Genomic DNA, 18,898 nt, shown 5'->3' on the forward strand with positions numbered 1-18,898 from the left:
GCCCCTTTTCTTGATCCTCCAATCACAGCTGTCGCTTACCTCGGACTTCCTCGTACAAACAATCTTGTGATTGGAGGATCAAGAAAAGAGGGCAGGGTTTTGACACAGGTCCATTGGGATGAGAGAAAAATAGAAAATGGGAGAAAAGGTAGATTAAAAAAAAATAATGGGGGTATGTCTCCTAGAGAATTAAATAAAAAATTGCAATCCTTTTATGAATTACCGGTATATATTTTCCCTTTCATAGATCTTAACTATGCCCTTCTCCCCATGTCTATGTTGGGTCTTTGGCCTCCCCCTAGTGTCTCTGTACGTGTACAGCATATATATTGAACAATAGAAAATGCCATCCCCTCCCCTCTATATACCGTTCTTAGCTACCCTGGTCGTCGTTCAGTTGCGGCCCCTCCTGTCGCTCTCCTTCTGTTCCTTGTCCCGTGGGTGTCTGTCTCTGTAATGCTGATTACTCTCAGATTCTTCCGTTTAGTGTAGTTGATCATATTCTCCATATTCTCTCCCATCTCCTTACTGTCAGCTCGGAGCTTCTGGCACTCCCTCTCCCAATGGTCTTGGTCCGCAGCTCTGCTATCCAACGAGGTCTCTCTTTCCATGCATCTTCTCTCCTGTTCCTCCATCCTCGTTTCTAGGTTAGCCATGGCAGCTTCACATGCCTCCACCTTTCCATCCACCCCTTCTCCTATCCTTCTTTCCCAACTTGCCAATACATTTTCGATTTGTCTCTCCAACTCTCCGTGCAAACTCCCCAATTATCTGCTGGTTTCTTTTTTTCCGTTTCTTCTGACAAGAGTGAGCGCATGGCTTCCATTGTCTGTTGGCTTCTTCTTTCTGAATCTTCTTTCAAGAGCGAGCGCATGTTTCCCATCGCCATAGCAGTCTCTCCTTCTCCCTCTCTGGTCACCGCACCCGCTTTTTCCACCTCCTCGTGTATCTCTTTGCTAGCGCTTAGCTCAGCCCTACTAGCCATCTGTAGCCTGGTGGTTACTGCCGTTAGCTTCCTACTATCCGCTCCTAGGCCCAAAGCCTCCGGTATATGGCTCTGCCTCTGCCTAGTGGAGCGTCTGTTTATCTCTGACTCTCTATCACCTTTTCCTTCTGATTCAGCATTTTTCATTTCATTTTCTCATTAGAGTAGTCTTGAAAATGTTTTCCCCTTTGCTTTTCTCGGGGGGTATTCAAATTTAAGCCGTGTTTTTAGATAGTTTAGTCATTTAGCACCGGGAGCATATGGTGCGAGTTGCCTACTGCACGGCCGCCATCTTGAAGTCCTGCAAGAAAACATTTGATAAATGTTGCCGGATTTAGCAGCATCTCCTGTAAGGGCCTTTCTTTTTCTTTGTTTTATCCCTCTCTCCTCCACCCTTTCTCTTTCTTCCACTGTCCATCTTGACATCAACGTTAATTGACTTTCGCTCTACTGTATCTCTCCCGAGTCCCTCACTACCTGGCTCACTGCCTGGCTGTTATTCTGCATCCGAGTGCCATCTGCCATTCCATTCGCCGCCTCCGCTGTTAATCAGTTGTATCGCCTGGTCCCGCCTCCACCAATCACAAGCGGCAGCACGGCTCCATTTGTGTGTGTGATCCGCGAGAGGGAGAGAGTCAAATAGTTCTCCAACTCTGTCGCAGACAGTGAAATCCTGGTTGTTCCCCACCCACCTAGGTTATCTAACTATCGCGCCGCCACAACTAGAAACAATGGCCTGGCAAAAAAATTAATAATTATACAAAATATTATATATTTTCTTTTTATATACTTTTTTATCTGTGCAGGCCAGGCCACGGGAAAACTCCCGGTGCTCCCGATGGCCAGTCCGGGCCTGTTGATAGGAGCCCACAACAGAAAAGGGGGATAGCTATATGATGGAGAGGCATGTGTGTGTGTGTGTGTGTGTGTGTGTGTGTGTGTGTGTGTGTGCGTGCGTGCGTGCGTGTGTGTGTGTGTGTGGAAGGGGGGGAGGGGTTGCAGGGAGATATTGGTCCAAATATGAAGGCAACACCAAAATGTATATATATTTTAACATATATTGTCTGCTAAAAAACGCACAGGGCAATATCCAAATAAATGGCTGTTACTCACTGAGGAAAAGGTGTATTTCCACCTAATTTCACATGGACGTTCAAAACACCTAAATAGAATTTTCCATGTTGAATTCCATGGTAAAGTATGGAGTTATTCAACAAAACACAAGTTTTTTTTAACTGAGCGTTTTTCTTTAAGTCAAATATTGTATGCTAAAACAAAGGTAATGTATGATGGTGACTTTACACTGCCCCAGAAATAAAGGGTAGGTTCCCCTGAATCATAAAAGGTGTAACACTCGATACTAACTAAGAATAAGCTCAGAATTGGCAAAAGCATAACCTGAAAGACAAATTCCTCTCAGCCTAGCAGACGGGGCAATGAGTGAATTGAATCGAACCAGTTTACATGAGGTGAACTGAACTGTATTGAATGAGAGTATTGACCTGGTATTTGTGGTGGTGGTCGTGGTGCCTGTCCCACGCCGTCAGAGCTCTACGGAGGAGCGTGGAGCGGTGGTGCAGGCTGGCCTTCTCCGTGCCTCTCCTCTCCTCCACAGCCTCCCTCGCTCGCCTCCTCCAGCTCAGGAACGTCCCCCGCAGCCTCACTGATCACGGGGAACACAGAGACTCAGGATGAGCACGGTCAGAGATGTGACGTGACGTGACATGGCTAACATACCTCCACATTCATTTTCATTCCTTGATACAAAGACATTAGTAACAAGTGCATGTTAAAAAGGTAACAAAGTGTAGGATTTTCTCGTTAAAATCGGATTATCAAATCAGCATTAAAGATACATTCCCTGTATCAAAATAAAATACATTGTGTTTTAATTTTGGTCGGTTTAAGGGTGTTTTGGGTCAGATATTCAGCAATACTTTAGTATCTATTTATATATTGTATACTTATATATATATTTCTTGTGGACAGGTGAATGACAAATTCAAAACCAAATGAGAGGTTAATCTGAAATGGGCAAGACCACAACGCTGATGATCACATAATTTAGTGAAGATGAATTTTGTATAAATCCCACATGTAGCTTCTCTTGACTTCTCTCACCTTGATCTATGCGACTCTGAGCGCTGGCCACTACATCCCCCTGTTGGTGGTGTTTTGAAACTGCATGCCGTGTCGCCTGCCTCCACCAAAGAAGGACCTTAGAGAATGTAGCAGGAATTATGCAAATTCATAAGCATACAATGTGGCAAAAGTATAGCCGTGGTAGCATTGCCAGGTGAAAGCACGATCATGAGACTGTTCTACTACCTTAGTCTGAAGGCGATGCTGGTAGTGACTCTGTGCTCTCTGTTCTTTAACCCTGGCCTGGGCTAGAAACACCGTGTTCTCCCTCCACACAGCCAGAACCCTCCTGGGGAGAGAGAGAGAGAGTTAAGCCGCGTTCACAACGCAGGAACCTTCCCCCGGAACTAGGGGACTTTTTCAAGGACCAGGGTCTAAGCAGAAGTTCCGGGAGATTATTTTACCCCCCAAAAAGACCCTGCTATGGGGGGTAGGACTTTTCTGAAGTCCAGGGCCCTCATTCATCAACGTGTTCTACGCACAGATCTGTGCTTGCCCTGTGCGTACGATCATTTCTAAGCAAAGAGTGGGATTCATCAATTTCGATTTGAACTTGACTCCGTGCTTACATCTACGCACAGGTCAGACCAGGCGTACCTGACGCCCAGTGGTAGAATATCGTTACTACGCATAAGCACTCCTCAGTCCTGCATTAGTTTCAAGGCGGAAATAAGCTTCCGTGCATTAGTGTTCAACTTCTGTATGACCCGTAATTCATTATAGTTCATTGTAAAATAGCGACAGTAGTGTAATTATAACGGGCTCACACGCGAACAAGAGGTTGGCCTGCTTGTTTGGCACGGGGGGGCAGACGCAAAACACCAACCTCCAAACGCGATTAGATATTGTTTCAAATAAAAAGCAAATTATTTTGTGTGTCATGTTTCCAAATAAGATTGGTCACGAAATGCTTTCTACTTCAATTTGTTGGTTAGAATAGATGACCTCCGTTGAAACTTCACTGAGACTAACAGTCTATTTGTGAGCTCCCGCACAGATGTGATGATAATAATAATAATAACAATAATAATAATAATAGCTTCATTTTATATAGCGCCTTTCAAGAGACCCAAGGTCGCTTTACATAGATAGGGGGGGGGGGGAATAACAAAGTAACAAACATAGTGGACAGACACACAACATATATATATGATGATGGAATTCATTCAAGATCCTCTCCACCCTCGGGTCTTTGCCACCGCGGCACGGTCCATCGTGATATTGGAGATGGATCGACCAATAGACTGTTACTGTAGCTGTCAAAGCTCCATCACAAATGCAGTTATGTGAATAGAAAGGGATTCCACTCAGTCAATGTTGCGATGCGCATTTGCCTGATACATGTTATTGCTGGATGCCGGGAGGAAGGCGATGCTGAATGTTTTCAATTCATTAAATAAAACGGATACTTTTTGCAAGGGTTTACTGACTGTCATACAAATGATCAACCAACTACATACTGTAACTTTTCAGTGCACGTTCTTATTTACATTGTGACAACAGCCTTGTGAGTTCCCGCAGTGACCCGCACACAGACATGATGGAATTCAAGTTCATGTTTGTATTGATCACATATAGGCAGGCTACACATGGCGTATCGGCTACATCATACATGGCAGTAAGATTCATTGTTCTTGTATAGCTCGTATTATTGTTTATGTAGGCTACCCAATACTGACATCAAAATGGATTGTAGTATGCCTCTAGAAATCATATGCAGCAGGTAGAAAATTGACGGGAGATCCATCGCGATTTGGAATCAAATTGAGGAGAACTTTAATCCCCGGTATTAATCAAACAACACGGGGAAAGGCAGTCATATTCCAGCGCGGTCTTTATTAGCCGACAACAAAATAGATGCCTCTAAAAATCATATAGCCAATCGAACACAACTAATAAAGGCATTCATATTACAGCACGGTTATAATGACACACAACCAACGCCAAACAGTGGTCAACGAACGGTCTTTATTAGTATTTTGAGCTGTCCAGGCAGAATTGCAGCAATGGTCTTAGGGAGCCGTTGATATCTGACATCATACCGTTTACAAATCCGCCTTTTTTTTATCCCATAATACGCGATAGTGTCTTCTTGGTTCGACAGCAGTGAACAATCTTCGTGGAGTTTCTCAGGGTTCCGCTCGGGTCAGTCCATTATTTCACATCCCATGGGGGGTGTTTCCTCATTTTCATGACCATATATGGATAATCATGCACGAGCATTGACGGTAGAACAAAGTGGTATTCATCAACACGGAGGAGCATAGAGCCTGCGTACGCACCGTGTGATGAATCCCGACTTCCCTGTGCGTACACTAGTTCTACATTCCGTGCTTACGTGTGGAAATAGAACATATTCTACGTCCACGTTGATGAATGAGGGCCCAGGAACTTTGGGCGGTGGTGCTTGCAGGCGTTGAACATTCCGAAGGATCAGAGTACTCGCAGAATTTCATTTCAACCAACATTTCCAAAAGTCTGAGACATTTAACGTTTTCATTTCAGCAATATGATCTGCTTTCAACCAGGAAATGCAAATGTGGAATGCGTATTAAACTAGATTCCTTTTTTCCAGAAAATCTCTTCGTCACAATTAGATTGTATAAACTAAGCAGGTGAAATGTTTGCAGCTCAAGTATTTAAAGATCGTTAGTAGTAGTAGGCAATAATTTGGAAATAATAGTCATGTCACCTGGACTCTGTGAGTTGCCAGTGCATTGTGCCGTCTGTTGCACGTTCCTGTTCAATGCCAGGACCAATATATGGCAAAAGAGTCTGCAGGGAACATTGGTCTGGTCATTTAACCATAATCACGAAGATCTGATCAGAGGAAATTGTCCTTCCGTGTTCTAATGAGACGCTGGAATGTCTTGAGACCTTTTTCGTAGTGCTGTTCCTGGCAATTAAGAGTTCCTGGTAGTTTCGGTGCAAAGGTGGCTTTAGATCTCAGACAGGATGGGAAGTTAAACGAGGACATATAGATATATAGGATTATAGGTTATACAGTAGATCCTTCATTCTTCACACCGTAGCTGTCCCTAACACAAGGACGTTGCAAGGCTTGATTTCAAACGCAGAATATCAGTGTCTAACGGTGCCTGCTACCTGAGAGAGTGCTGCTGGTGCAGTCTGTAGCGTTCCTCTGCGCTCTCACAGATCTCAGCGGTCTGCAGCTGGTGTTCCTGCGGGTGGAGAGATGGTGCAGTGTTTCAAAATGTCAGCTAAATTATTATTGCCTTAACCCTTTCACTACCACACTACCAAAGGGTTAACCCTTTCACTACCACACTCCAGACAGGTACGCATCTGTAGTGTGGTAGTGAAAGGGTTAACCGTCTGTAGGGTGGTAGTGAAAGGTTAACATTCTGTAGTGTGGTAGTGAAAGGGTTAATCAACATAATATCTATATTATCTAATGTACTTGCTGTTGTACCTTCCAGGCCTGAAGGGTGCGTTTGAGAAGTGTGAGTTGATAGTAGTGGTCCATCTGCTCCAGCCTGCCGCTCCTCTCCCTCTGCTTCTCAACAAACTGAGCAGAGCACAACGGAGACATGAACGACAGCGGCTCAATGTAAATATTGATTACAAGATTGTCTTCTTCACCCTAATGAATATAGTACTTGTCCTACTATTCTATTATTACTCCACACAATTACAGTGCCCTACAGAATTATTTGGACCCTTGGTAAATTTGATTCACAAAGGGCTGTTAAAATAGGGGTGGGAATCTCCTGCGACATCGTGATTCGATTACAGTTACAATTATCAAGGCTATGATTCTATTAGTCATGAGTCCAAAATTGTTATGAAGTTATAGTACAGTAGTTATATAGAAGTAATTTTCCCATGTTTATACAAATGTGTGTGCTGTTCATGAGCATGGGGCCTAAAAAAAATAATGGTTTGGTTCCGGTTGCCGACCGACCCTGACGATTTAGGTGCGACCCAATTTATTTTATGAGTAAAAAATAAATAAATAAGATTTATTTTTATTTTATATATTTTTTTTTGCAATAAAGTTTAGTTAAATCTTAGTCAAAAAGTGCATTCCATGTCAATAATGAGAATATATAAAAAGCAAGTACCGTCCGTAATTCCTCTAATAGTAACCCCGGCTTGTATTTGTTTCAACTGTAGCGGATACCAGGCTTGTATTAGGAGGAGGCATGTATAAGAGAGAGGCCTATATTTCTAATTTTCAAACAGATCATAATGAATAAATCAACATTTTGTGTCAGTTTGAACCCAGTAAAATGTACTGGGTTCATTTATTGAAACCAAGTACTGTATGAAATACGGTAGTAAACAGTGCAATTACAGGTGGTCAAAAAAAGTTAAATAAAGTAAAATAGTGCAATCACAATACTGGTATAATAATAATAACTTCGTTTAATACAATTCTGAGGTAGGCTTACTCTCTTGGTAAACATTAACACCATACCATTATATGGTATTTACTGCACAGCCAGGCCAGCATATAACAACAATAACAAAATATATTGCCTATGATATATTCCGTTGAGGGAAATACCGTAATTCCTCTAATAACCCGGCTTGTATTAGGAGGCCGGTTTATAATTCCTTAGCTCAACAGCGCACCCGGTCATTAAGAGACCCGGTTTTTAATTGAATACCGGTTACTATTAGAGGAATTACGGTAGTTCACAAACAAAGAAATTCCCTATCCATAGTCGCTGTTGAAAAAATAAATAAATAAAAAATTCCCTACCTACCCATGGCCTTAACTGACAACCAACAGGAACCAAACTATTATTTTAGCCAATCACATTCAGCACAACAAGACGAGGCTGAATGAGCACTGCCGGCACATCCATATGACCAGGAAATGGCCATATAATACAGAAAATACAATAAATCTATGCATGATCAAAATATCCATTTAAGCTTATGTCTTCGTCTCAATAAGAATGTGCCATTGTGCTGGTGTAGCAATTCTGCTTCTTCTTATAGATTAAGTATTTAAAAAGTAGCATTTCGTTTTAGCAATCAACACCTGTGTACACATTTACATTTACACACACACACACACACACACACACACACACACACACACACACACACACACACCCCCAAACCGCCCTCAAGCAGCTGACTCAGAAGCGCTGTCATGATGCCATTTAAACAGGTTATTACCTCGGATGTCAGAATCATCAGCAATTTGTTGCATTATTAACTAGCTAACGTTTGATATATTGGTTTAATGGTTGATGTATATTCCCTCAGATAGCTGGTATATTTAGAATTTTAATACAGGCTTCAGTAGAACTGACACCAAGCAGAGCGACAGGAGCTCAATCTGGGCCCGAGCTGTTGCCTAGCAACACAGATCCATTGAAAATATCTATAGGTCTTTTATTTATTTATTTACTCAAACGATTCTGGAGGGCACTGACAAGGTGTGAGGAAAGACACAGAGTAGAACAGCACCTTTTGCCAGCCATCCATGGCCCATTTCAGGCGGCGCAGGTCACCATGACGACCAGCCTGCTCCTCCTGGTTTCTCCTAGTAGAAACAAACAAATAATATACACACGAACCAGTCTTTTCACACACAGACTAGCTAGTCATTCTAGTTAGTAGAAACAAACAAATAATACACACAAACCAGTCTTTTCACTCACAGACTATCTAGTCATTCTAGTTAGTAGAAACAAACAAATAATACGCACAAACAAGTCTTTTCACTCGCAGACTAGCTAGTCATTCTATATAGTTACTAAAAACAAACAAATAATACACACAAGACAAGTTTTTTCACTCGCAGGCTAGTTCACAGCTAGCCATTCAAATGTTATACTGTGGTGGAACCGAATTCATCCAATGGATCTTCATGATCAATATACATAGTAATAGTGAAACACATGGTTCAAAGTACAATGAAAGTTAAATGAGCTTGGCTAAGAGAAGAGCTTCAGGGTTCCCTATCTTTTGAGAAGAAAATGTCCAGGACTTTTCCAGGACATTTCCAGGACACAAACGGTTATATAATTTACAGATGGGCTTAGTATCGACACATGTAACCCCAGTTTTATTCCTCCTTTTTTAATTATGCAGGGTTAATGGTGAAGTGTTCATTACAGGTGACTGCTACACTAGTCACAAAATGTAGGGTTTTGTAGTTATTACGGTTGTGATTTTACAGCAGTTTAAAGGTGACATGCATTATAAATGTCTTTTTTGAGTCTCTAGCATTGTATTATAGTAATAGGAGTTAGTATCAATGTGTTTTTGTGTCTAAATACCATATTGGCGGATTGCTCTCATTCAGCTCAGACCATTTTCTGTTAGATTTAATTAGGTCATCCTGATTTGAGGCATATGTTGACGTCAGCGGGCGCTGGGTAAGCGGACAGTGATCCGATTGGCTCTGTGGTTGTAGCGCACCAAACGGGATTTGACAGAGCGAGCGAGAGAGAGAGAGAGAGAGAGAATCAGATAGACCCTCGCGACAGAGCACACATACACACTGTGCCGCGCGGAGCTGCTCCCGAATCGAGAGAGACCACCGTGCAAACACTCCGTGTGCAATCCGTAATCATAAGAATTCGACACTGACAGCGTGATACCTTTCTTCGACAAACGTTGTTTATTCCATAAACAAAACCTCGTAATCAGATGGAAACCAGTTCTGTAATTGTCCTTGAAAAGTCTTGGGAAGAAACTAAATTCATTATTCTAATGATCTCTCCTTTCACCCCGCTCGGTGGTCATCGCGGCCTGTCGTCGTGGTCGTGCCACGTCAGTCCTCCCCTCCCTTTCCCCACGAGGGGGGGGGTCGTTTCAAAGTCTCTGATCAAGCTTCTTCTCGTCTGTGTGGTTCGTATCTCAGTCTAACCTTACCCGGAAGAAAACTCGCATTATATTATCTTCGCCATAGCAACGACAGGCCCGGCCCCTCTTCTTGTTGCTATGTGACACGCTGTCTTTGACCACAGCTATTTGACCCAGATCACTATAGCAACGGCAATGTTGATATTAACTTCCCCAAACAAACGCTGTGGCTATCAGCTGTTGATGATAAGAGCACAGCCTCATCTGCTGGGGTTAGTCAGCTCCTAACACACCCACTCTCTCTGTTGTCTTCCTTCTCTGAGATGGCTATAGCTGTCATCCACCAATATTTTACATTATATACACTTTGAAAAACCTCGACATCCTTCACTAGTGAGTGGAGGAAATATATCGGAAGGTTTAGAGGCAATGTTGGTGTAACTGAGGGGTACAATTCCCTGACTGTATTGATAAGTATGGTATCATTAAACCACTACCGCTTTATGTACTTTAATTACTGGCCATACAGTACACGATATATGAATATGATGAACACTTCCCACAATGAAATCGGTTCCACACAAAGGTATAATCAAGTATTTAATGGAGCAAAAGGTACATAATATACTTTACATTATTCTTTGAATGCACTTGTAAGGCAAAGGAATATGCGTAGGCAAATCAACAACGAATGTCCATTCTCTGGTTACGCAGGAGGTAATTATACAACCTGAATCTTAGGGAATTATATCTATGGTACACTAGTAATATAGCGGGAGATACTGGAAGGGTCCCCCTGGTTGTAAGCCAGCAGGGGTAGAAGATCTGTCGGTAGTAGAACGTCTGGTCAACGATGACTAAGGAGACTCCAGGTACAGGAGCCGGTGCAATAGCCTCTTGATCCACAGACGAATACAGCTATTCTCCGTAGACTGTAGCTCCACAGTGAAGAAAGCTAGTCGGCCTCAGGCTCTCTGAGGCGCCGACTCGACTTGACTCCTCGCGGGGTAAATCCAACACGTGCAGGCGTCGGCGATTATCCGCTCCATAAATCACAGGACCAAAGCAAATATATTCCAGCCGCAAAGGGCTATGTAGTCGTCGGGTAGATTAATCCAGTGTACATGTCCATACGATTCTCGTCTAGGTCTCCTCGGGTGAAAGCGCCATGTGGTCAGCCCAGCCTGGATAAGAACTCTAGCTAATACGAGGAAGCGTTGGAGATGCTGGTCACTGTAGAACTTTAGCCGCACGATACACTATACACAAATAGACTATTATTGACTTAATAGAAATATGTCGCACTCGACGGTATAGCGCCAAACTCTGACAATTCAGTTATCAATTCGCACGCGGTCTCAATGCTCTATTCTGGGGCCAAACAGGCCATACTTCACCGCACGTTGTATCGTGGGTGAGGCTTCAACTTATTGGTAACTTACTAAGACTAAGGGGCTTCTGTATTCACCTGCGCCGTATTTATACGCACGGTGAACAAACTAGTGCCAATCTCATTTCTGTCGCGTATCCCTGGGCAAGGCCGGGCATGTCCAGACATGTCTTGACGGTGACTTTGAACCTGACTCCAGAGGCCGGTCCCTGGCGCCGGTGGACCGCTGTCCAATAGGAGAATGAAATATTATGGTCTGTAGTAGGCTAAAGGGATATTCCGTGTATATGTACAAGGAATATACAAGGGATATCAAACGATATACAAATACTATGCAATATATATCAATAAACAAATATATATATTCGGTTTAATCTGATCCTTTGTAACAGCCGCCCCCTAATTAGTCCCACCTAATTAGCTAAGCAGAGACAGATTAACCGCACTGTCCACTACTCAATGTCTGTTGTGAGGGGTCGGTCAGTTCACAAAGTCATGGGGTCATGGTCGTCATCGATAGTATCGGGGAGCCTTGGCAGTTCTATTAGCCTCGCCATGGGTCGGGTGTAGATCCGCCCTTGGACGAGCACTTCGGCTGCTCGGACCTTTCCGTCGGCACCGGTGATCACTTTGCTTACGCGGCCAGCCGGCCACATAGCTCGGGGTAGTGACTGGTCGATAATCATGACGACTGTTCCTTCTGTCAAATTGTCTCTCTCTTTCACCCATTTCTGGCGGGTCTGTAGAGACGGTAGATAGTGGAGTAGGAAGCTGTTCCAAAACTTGACTGTACCTCCACATTCTTCGGCCGTTCGCTTCTTCAGGCCTGTACATTGTCTGTGGTAGCGCGGGGTCCAGCCGCACCATCAAGAGTGTGTTGGGGGTGACTGGGTCGACATCTGCTACATCACTTGAGACGTAACTGAGGGGCTTTGAGTTCAATACTCCCTCGATCTCCGTGAGGACTGTCATTAGGACTTCTTCCGCCACGGTCTGGGCCCCAAGCACGGCGTACAGGGCTGTCTTTATTGAACGTACTTCTCGTTCCCAAGTTCCACCGAAGTGAGGTGCATTCGGGGGATTAAACTGGAAGTCAATCTGGGATGGAGCGAGGTGGGTCTTAAGTTCTGGGCCCATAGCTTGGAAGCTCTCTCTCAGCTCTCTTTCTCCGCCTTTGAAGTTTGTCCCGTGATCAGACAATAATATAGACGGTTTGCCTTTCCGCGATGTGAATCTTCGGAAGGCCATAAGGAATGAGTCTGTGCTCATGGTTGGAAGGAGTTCTATATGCATCGCTCGGGTGGTCATGCATTTGAATACAATACCCCACCGCTTCTCGGTTCCTCTTCCTTTCTTTATATACAGCGGGCCGAAACAGTCCATACCGGTGGAGTGAAAAGGCTTGTCGCCGAGTCGGAGGCGACAGGGAGGTAGGTCAGCCATCCGGGGTATACTGGGCTGCGCTCGCCACTTACGACAGTCTAGACAGGTTCGCTGGAAGCGCCGCACTGCTTCTCTCCCTTGCAGTATCCAATAACGACGTCTGATCTCCGCGAAGACTCTCTCTGCCCCGGCGTGATGCACATCCTCGTCGTATTTCTTTATGATCAGCTCTGTGACCTTGTGTCGGCTGTTTAAGACTATCGGGTACTTGACGTCATCCGGTAAGTCTGGAGCTCTCCGCAGACGACCACCCACTCTGATGAGACCATGGGCGTCGCTCTCGGGGGCTAGGTGGAGCAGTCTGCTGTCTGATGGGACGGGCTTTGCTCCCTGTAGACAGTCTAGCTCATCGGGGAACGAGTCTCTCTGGGCTCGTTGTAGTAGAAGAAGTTCTGCTTCTTCGTAGTCAGCTGCAGTAATGTCAGTAGTGAGCTGAACCTCTGGGTGGTGCCACAGGAATGTCTTTAGCTGCGCACTCTCTAGGGTGAGGCAATCGTCTATGTCGGGGTCTGTGGAGACGAGTGTGTTCAATCCACAGAACATAGATTTCTTGTTTTCTGCCTCCTCTTTACTCGCTTCCCGTGGGGTGGGTGTAGGCCACTCTTCTTCCGGGAGCTTGAGGAACTCTGGCCCGTCACTGTATAGGTTGTGACGGGTGAGGTCATCCAGGGACATTCCCCGGGTGATGACGTCAGCTGGGTTGTGTTTTGTGTCCACATACCTCCAGCTTGCTACTTCTGTTAAATCTTGAATCTCTGTGACTCTGACTCCCACGAAGACCTTGTATCTGCACGAATCAGACCGGATCCATGTGAGTACTGTCGTGGAATCTGACCACAAGATTGTTCTTTGCACCGGAATGGTGAGTTCACATTGGATTAACGTGGCGAGTTGCGCTCCTGCTAGTGCTGCGCAGAGCTCTAGACGCGGGATAGATTGTTGCTTTCGTGGGGCTATTCTTGAGCGAGCCAGGATGAAAGCAGTATGTATTTCTCCTCCCTCCTCTCGGGAACGCAAGTAGGCCACCGAACCGTAGGCTACTTCGGAGGCGTCGCTGAAGACGTGCAGGTCCATCTGGCACGTCTCCGGCCTCACTGTGGGTGGGAAGTAGTTGCGGCGTATGTTGACACCTGGGAGTGAGCTGAGTTCCGTCTCCCACTCTCTCCATGTGGATGCAAGGTGTTCGGGTATGGGGTCGTCCCAGCCCTGGTCCTTGTCCCATAACGCTCTTACAATCATCTTTGCCCTGGTGGTGTAAGGTAGAATACATCCCAACGGGTCATATTGTCTGGCGAGTGTTCTGTATACACTCCGTCTGGTGGTCGGTAGTGCAGTCGACCTTCCCTGCTCCTTGGTCAGGGGTGTGTGTTTATAATGGAGCGAGTCTGTTTTGAAGCGCCAGACTAGTCCTAATGTCATTTCTTGGGCTTCTCCTGGGATGGTCGCCATCCAGGTCTCGCTGCTTGCTGCCTTGTCCTCGGGGGAGAGGCTGCGCAATACTTGCGGGTCGCTGCTGGCCCACTGCCTGAGATCAAAGCCGCCTTTGATCAGGGAGGCGCGGAGCTTGAGTAGAAGGGCCTCGGCTTCTTCTGGCGTCGAGACGCTTTGCAGACAGTTGTCCACGTAGAAACTATTTTCGACACTTTTTCGGACCTCTTCATCAGCTGCTGGGTCCTCTGCGACGTGTTTTTGCAGTGCAAACGTAGCACAGCATGGGCTGCATGTGGTTCCGAAAGGGAGGACTTCCCATTGATAGATGGCTGGTTGCTCATCCCCGATCCTCTCTCTCCATAGGAACCGCAGCAGGGGCTTGTCCTCCTCCACTAGTCTCACCTGCAGGAACATCCCTTTGATGTCGCCGCTGATGGCCACCTTGTCCTGGCGGAAATGTAGTAACACGCCTAGTAGGGAGGGGCCGAGTGTTGGGCCGGGCAAGAGCTCTTTATTCAGATTTTGTGATCCGATCTGGTAGCTGCAGTTGAACACAATACGATCCTTGCCGTTGTGGTGGACTTTGTGGTGCGGCACGTACCATGATTCGGTCGTCTGATCGGCCTCTTTAATGTCAATTTTCTTTATGTGTCCCGCTGTGATTAGCTTGTTAATCTCAGCGCGGTACACAGTCTCCTGAGTGGGGTCTCTGGCTAGGCGCCGCTCTGTGTTCAATAGATACCGCTCCGTCGCTTCTTTTGGGGCGTGGAAGGTAGGCATACCCTCTCGCCTCAGGAGTGGAGTTGCGTATCTCATCACTCCGTTGACTTTGACTCTCTTTGTCCCTTGCTCGAGGAGGGCTATAGCGTAAATGTCTTCCTTGGAACGAATGTCTTTCTTTTCGTTCTTAAAGGGCATTGTCTCTAGTGTCCATAGCCTCTCGACATGCTGTAGGAGGGTGGTGTCTTCTTCTGTCACTCTGGAGTGGAGGCAGTTAGTGGCTGCTGTTCGGTTAAGAGACTTAGCGAGGGGGCCTTGTAATGTCCATCCTAGGCGGGTCTCGACTGCTGCCGGACAGCCTCTGGGCCCTGTGTGGACCCGGTCTATCGGGACTATGAGGTCTGCATGGTCGGAGCCTATCAGCAGGGTCGGGGTGGCACCGTCTATGAGCGGGATAGGTAGTTGACGCAGGTGCACATATTTATCCATCAGCTTGGCGATGGGGTAGGTGTACTGCGACAGGCCTATTTCTTGGCTGGTGAAAGCATTAGTAATCCTATACCGTCTCTCTGGCTGCCCGCTTGCTGCGATAGTGAAGGAGACATTCTCGCCCTTTATCGTCTTTAGATCTCTTCTTATTGTCCGAATCGTCATCTGGTTTTCGCTCCCCCGCAGCCCCAGCTGGGCCGCAGCGGACGCGAGGAGAAGGGTCTTCTCTGACCCGTCGTCAAGGACGGCGTAAGTGTCCATGACCTTGTCTTGGTAACTCAGTGTTATGCGGACTACCTTTAAGAGCACCCGGGCGCCCCCGCTGCTGGCGGGGTCAATGTACATAACACTTGCCTTTGTGCTGCTTGAGGGTGCAGGCTTTCTTCTGTTACTGTCGTGTAGGACATCTAGGTGGGCTCCGTCACACCGACTACACCTCTTCTTTAAGCGGCAATCGGCTGCCATGTGACTGCGCGCACATCGGTAACAGCGTCGGTTGGACTTTATCCATTGACTCACCTCGTCGGCGGTCATCTTCTTGAACGTGTCACATTGTGACAACCAGTGTTCCTTTTCGCAGTACGGGCACACCATCTTCCACTTCTCTTTCATCGAGGGGGTACTGTGGTTCTTGCTGCTCGGTACTGATTCTGATTGGTGCATGACGGTCACCAATCTTCGGCCATCGTTTGCTCTCCTAGGTCCCTCTCTGGAGCTTGGGGTGCTCCGCATGAACGTATCCAACCGTAGGCTGTTGACTTCTCTCGCCAGGAAGTCGGCTAGGTCTAGGAGGGATGGCTCGGGACCGTTAGGATCACGGTGGTCTCTTTGCCGCCTGAAGCGCTCTTGTCGGGCGGGCGGAAGCTTCTCTAAAATCCTCTCGACATTAGAGTTCGCGTACAGTTCGTGCATACCCTTTTCTCTTTGCGCCCCCAGCATCCCTACCAGGGATTGTACCTTGATAGACAGGTCATCTAGTGAGCGATTGTCTGTGGCTGGGGGTAGGCGGTCAATATGCCTTATCTCTTGTATTACGTAGTCCCATATGCGTCCATATCTTTGGTCGAGTGCTGCTAGAGCCGCTGTGTATGGGGTAGTAGAGGTGGCATAGGCCAGCGCTATATTGTGCACTCGGGGCACCTTGAGGTGCTTCAGTAGGATAGCATACTTGTACGGTTCGTCAGCTACATCGGACATCATTGTCTCTAAGCACATTCGTAGCTCCGTGTACTGTGCTCTGTTCTCGTGGGTGAAGTCCGGAAACGTCGGTGTGCCAATGTATGATGCCATGGATGGCTGGCACATCGGTGAGCGTTGGAAGAGAGGCCTCCTAGGCGAGTCTCCTCTTACGCCTCTTGGTGGGCTGGTACCTGCTGGGTACCATGGCCCGCGTATCCAGGTGCTATTCCTCAGGGCTGGTCGTGCGTCAAGCTCACCCGTGAATTGAGTCGGGGGTCTGTAGCGCTGAGCCGCGGGGGTAGAGCCTGGGCTGTACTGGACCTCCTGGTCCTGTGGAGTACTGTGCTGCTGTCGGGCTTGACTCTCCTCCTCTCCCTCTTCTTCTTCCTCTGGCAGGTCCTCTAGATCCTGTAGTCGTCTATTTAGCCTCTCCGCGGTGTAGACCGTTTCTTCCTTGTAGCTGGTCCTCGCGTGGACCGGTCGGGGAAGGAGTTCGGAGGGGGGTATAGGCTCTCTCTGGTGGTCGGGCTCAGGGTCGCTTGATCGGGTAGGGGAGGGTGCCCTTGACCCTTGTCTTGACGAGGCCCTGGAACCCCGTGCGGAGGGAGGGGGTGTTGCCCTGGCGATCAGCTGCTCCATTATCTGCGCTTGTAATCGGTCACGCTCGGCTTCGCGCTTGGTGAGAGCGAGGTCGCGCTCCGCTTCTCTTTGGGCACCGGCAGCGGCGCTCTGCTTCGGCCCGGTCTCTTACCATATTCTTCCGCCTGAAGGCGTCTAATCTCTAGACGTATACGATCTTCGTCGCTCCGTTGCTGCGCTTGAAGGCGTTCTCTTTCCATGGAAGAATGTTCGCGATCACTAAGCGTCTGTGCTTGGAGTCGATCGCGCTCTGTTGAGGCTGCTAGGCTGGCGAGGAATGCCTGTGCCAGCATCTTGTCCGCCTCGCTGGGGGAAGACGCTGGTTGAGGTGATCCGCTCCTGGCAGTACTCGTTGGAGATCTGTTCTCCTGTGGCGAGTCCTGGAGATCCATCTCCGGGGTGCTCTCCTCTTCTTGTAGCGGGTAGAGTTCCATCCCTGGAGAGCTGTCTTTATCCTGGAGCTCTCCGGGGACTACTTCTTCGGTCTTGGCGGGGGGTAAAGTCGTGTCAGGTCCCTCCTGGTCCCTACCGTGAGCTTGGTCAGTTACGTTAGAACCCACTAGGGCCTCTATTGGCGGGGTAGCCTGGGCGATAGGGTCGGACATAATTTTTATTAATCTACTTTTTCCGCGTTTACCGTCTGTAGAAGGCTAGGTAGTATATTGGCAACGTAATCCTCTAAGTACTGAGGTGTCTGCCGTCTACGCTGCGGGCGATCTACTTTAGGAGAACCGTTTTGTGGAGTGTTCATCATAGGCCATGTCAATATTAATACCACTATATTAATATTACACTAGTTACCCTCCGGCTCGAAGGACCAATTGTAACTGAGGGGTACAATTCCCTGACTGTATTGATAAGTATGGTATCATTAAACCACTACCGCTTTATGTACTTTAATTACTGGCCATACAGTACACGATATATGAATATGATGAACACTTCCCACAATGAAATCGGTTCCACACAAAGGTATAATCAAGTATTTAATGGAGCAAAAGGTACATAATATACTTTACATTATTCTTTGAATGCACTTGTAAGGCAAAGGAATATGCGTAGGCAAATCAACAACGAATGTCCATTCTCTGGTTACGCAGGAGGTAATTATACAACCTGAATCTTAGGGAATTATATCTATGGTACACTAGTAATATAGCGGGAGATACTGGAAGGGTCCCCCTGGTTGTAAGCCAGCAGGGGTAGAAGATCTGTCGGTAGTAGAACGTCTGGTCAACGATGACTAAGGAGACTCCAGGTACAGGAGCCGGTGCAATAGCCTCTTGATCCACAGACGAATACAGCTATTCTCCGTAGACTGTAGCTCCACAGTGAAGAAAGCTAGTCGGCCTCAGGCTCTCTGAGGCGCCGACTCGACTTGACTCCTCGCGGGGTAAATCCAACACGTGCAGGCGTCTGCGATTATCCGCTCCATAAATCACAGGACCAAAGCAAATATATTCCAGCCGCAAAGGGCTATGTAGTCGTCGGGTAGATTAATCCAGTGTACATGTCCATACGATTCTCGTCTAGGTCTCCTCGGGTGAAAGCGCCATGTGGTCAGCCCAGCCTGGATAAGAACTCTAGCTAATACGAGGAAGCGTTGGAGATGCTGGTCACTGTAGAACTTTAGCCGCACGATACACTATACACAAATAGACTATTATTATTGACTTAATAGAAATATG

The 18,898-nt window shown here is 46.8% G+C and overlaps 1 protein-coding gene across 2 annotated transcripts in view; it reads right to left on the reverse strand.

Annotated features, from left to right (window-relative positions):
• The window catches only part of sfi1 (SFI1 centrin binding protein), a 73,996-nt gene that overhangs the window by 26,571 nt on the left and 28,527 nt on the right, over nt 1–18,898 (reverse strand). For both annotated transcript variants that reach the window (XM_084316829.1, XM_084316828.1), the window contains exons 17-22: nt 8,576–8,651; nt 6,561–6,656; nt 6,233–6,309; nt 3,314–3,416; nt 3,107–3,203; nt 2,488–2,648 (exon numbers count right to left, since the gene is read on the reverse strand). In XM_084316829.1, the coding sequence (XP_084172955.1) occupies nt 2,488–2,648; nt 3,107–3,203; nt 3,314–3,416; nt 6,233–6,309; nt 6,561–6,656; nt 8,576–8,651 (610 nt within the window). The remainder of the gene's footprint in view (nt 1–2,487; nt 2,649–3,106; nt 3,204–3,313; nt 3,417–6,232; nt 6,310–6,560; nt 6,657–8,575; nt 8,652–18,898) is intronic.

The sequence above is a fragment of the Notolepis coatsorum genome (assembly GCF_963971535.1).
Source record: "Notolepis coatsorum genome assembly, chromosome: 6".
Taxonomy (NCBI): domain Eukaryota; kingdom Metazoa; phylum Chordata; class Actinopteri; order Aulopiformes; family Paralepididae; genus Notolepis; species Notolepis coatsorum.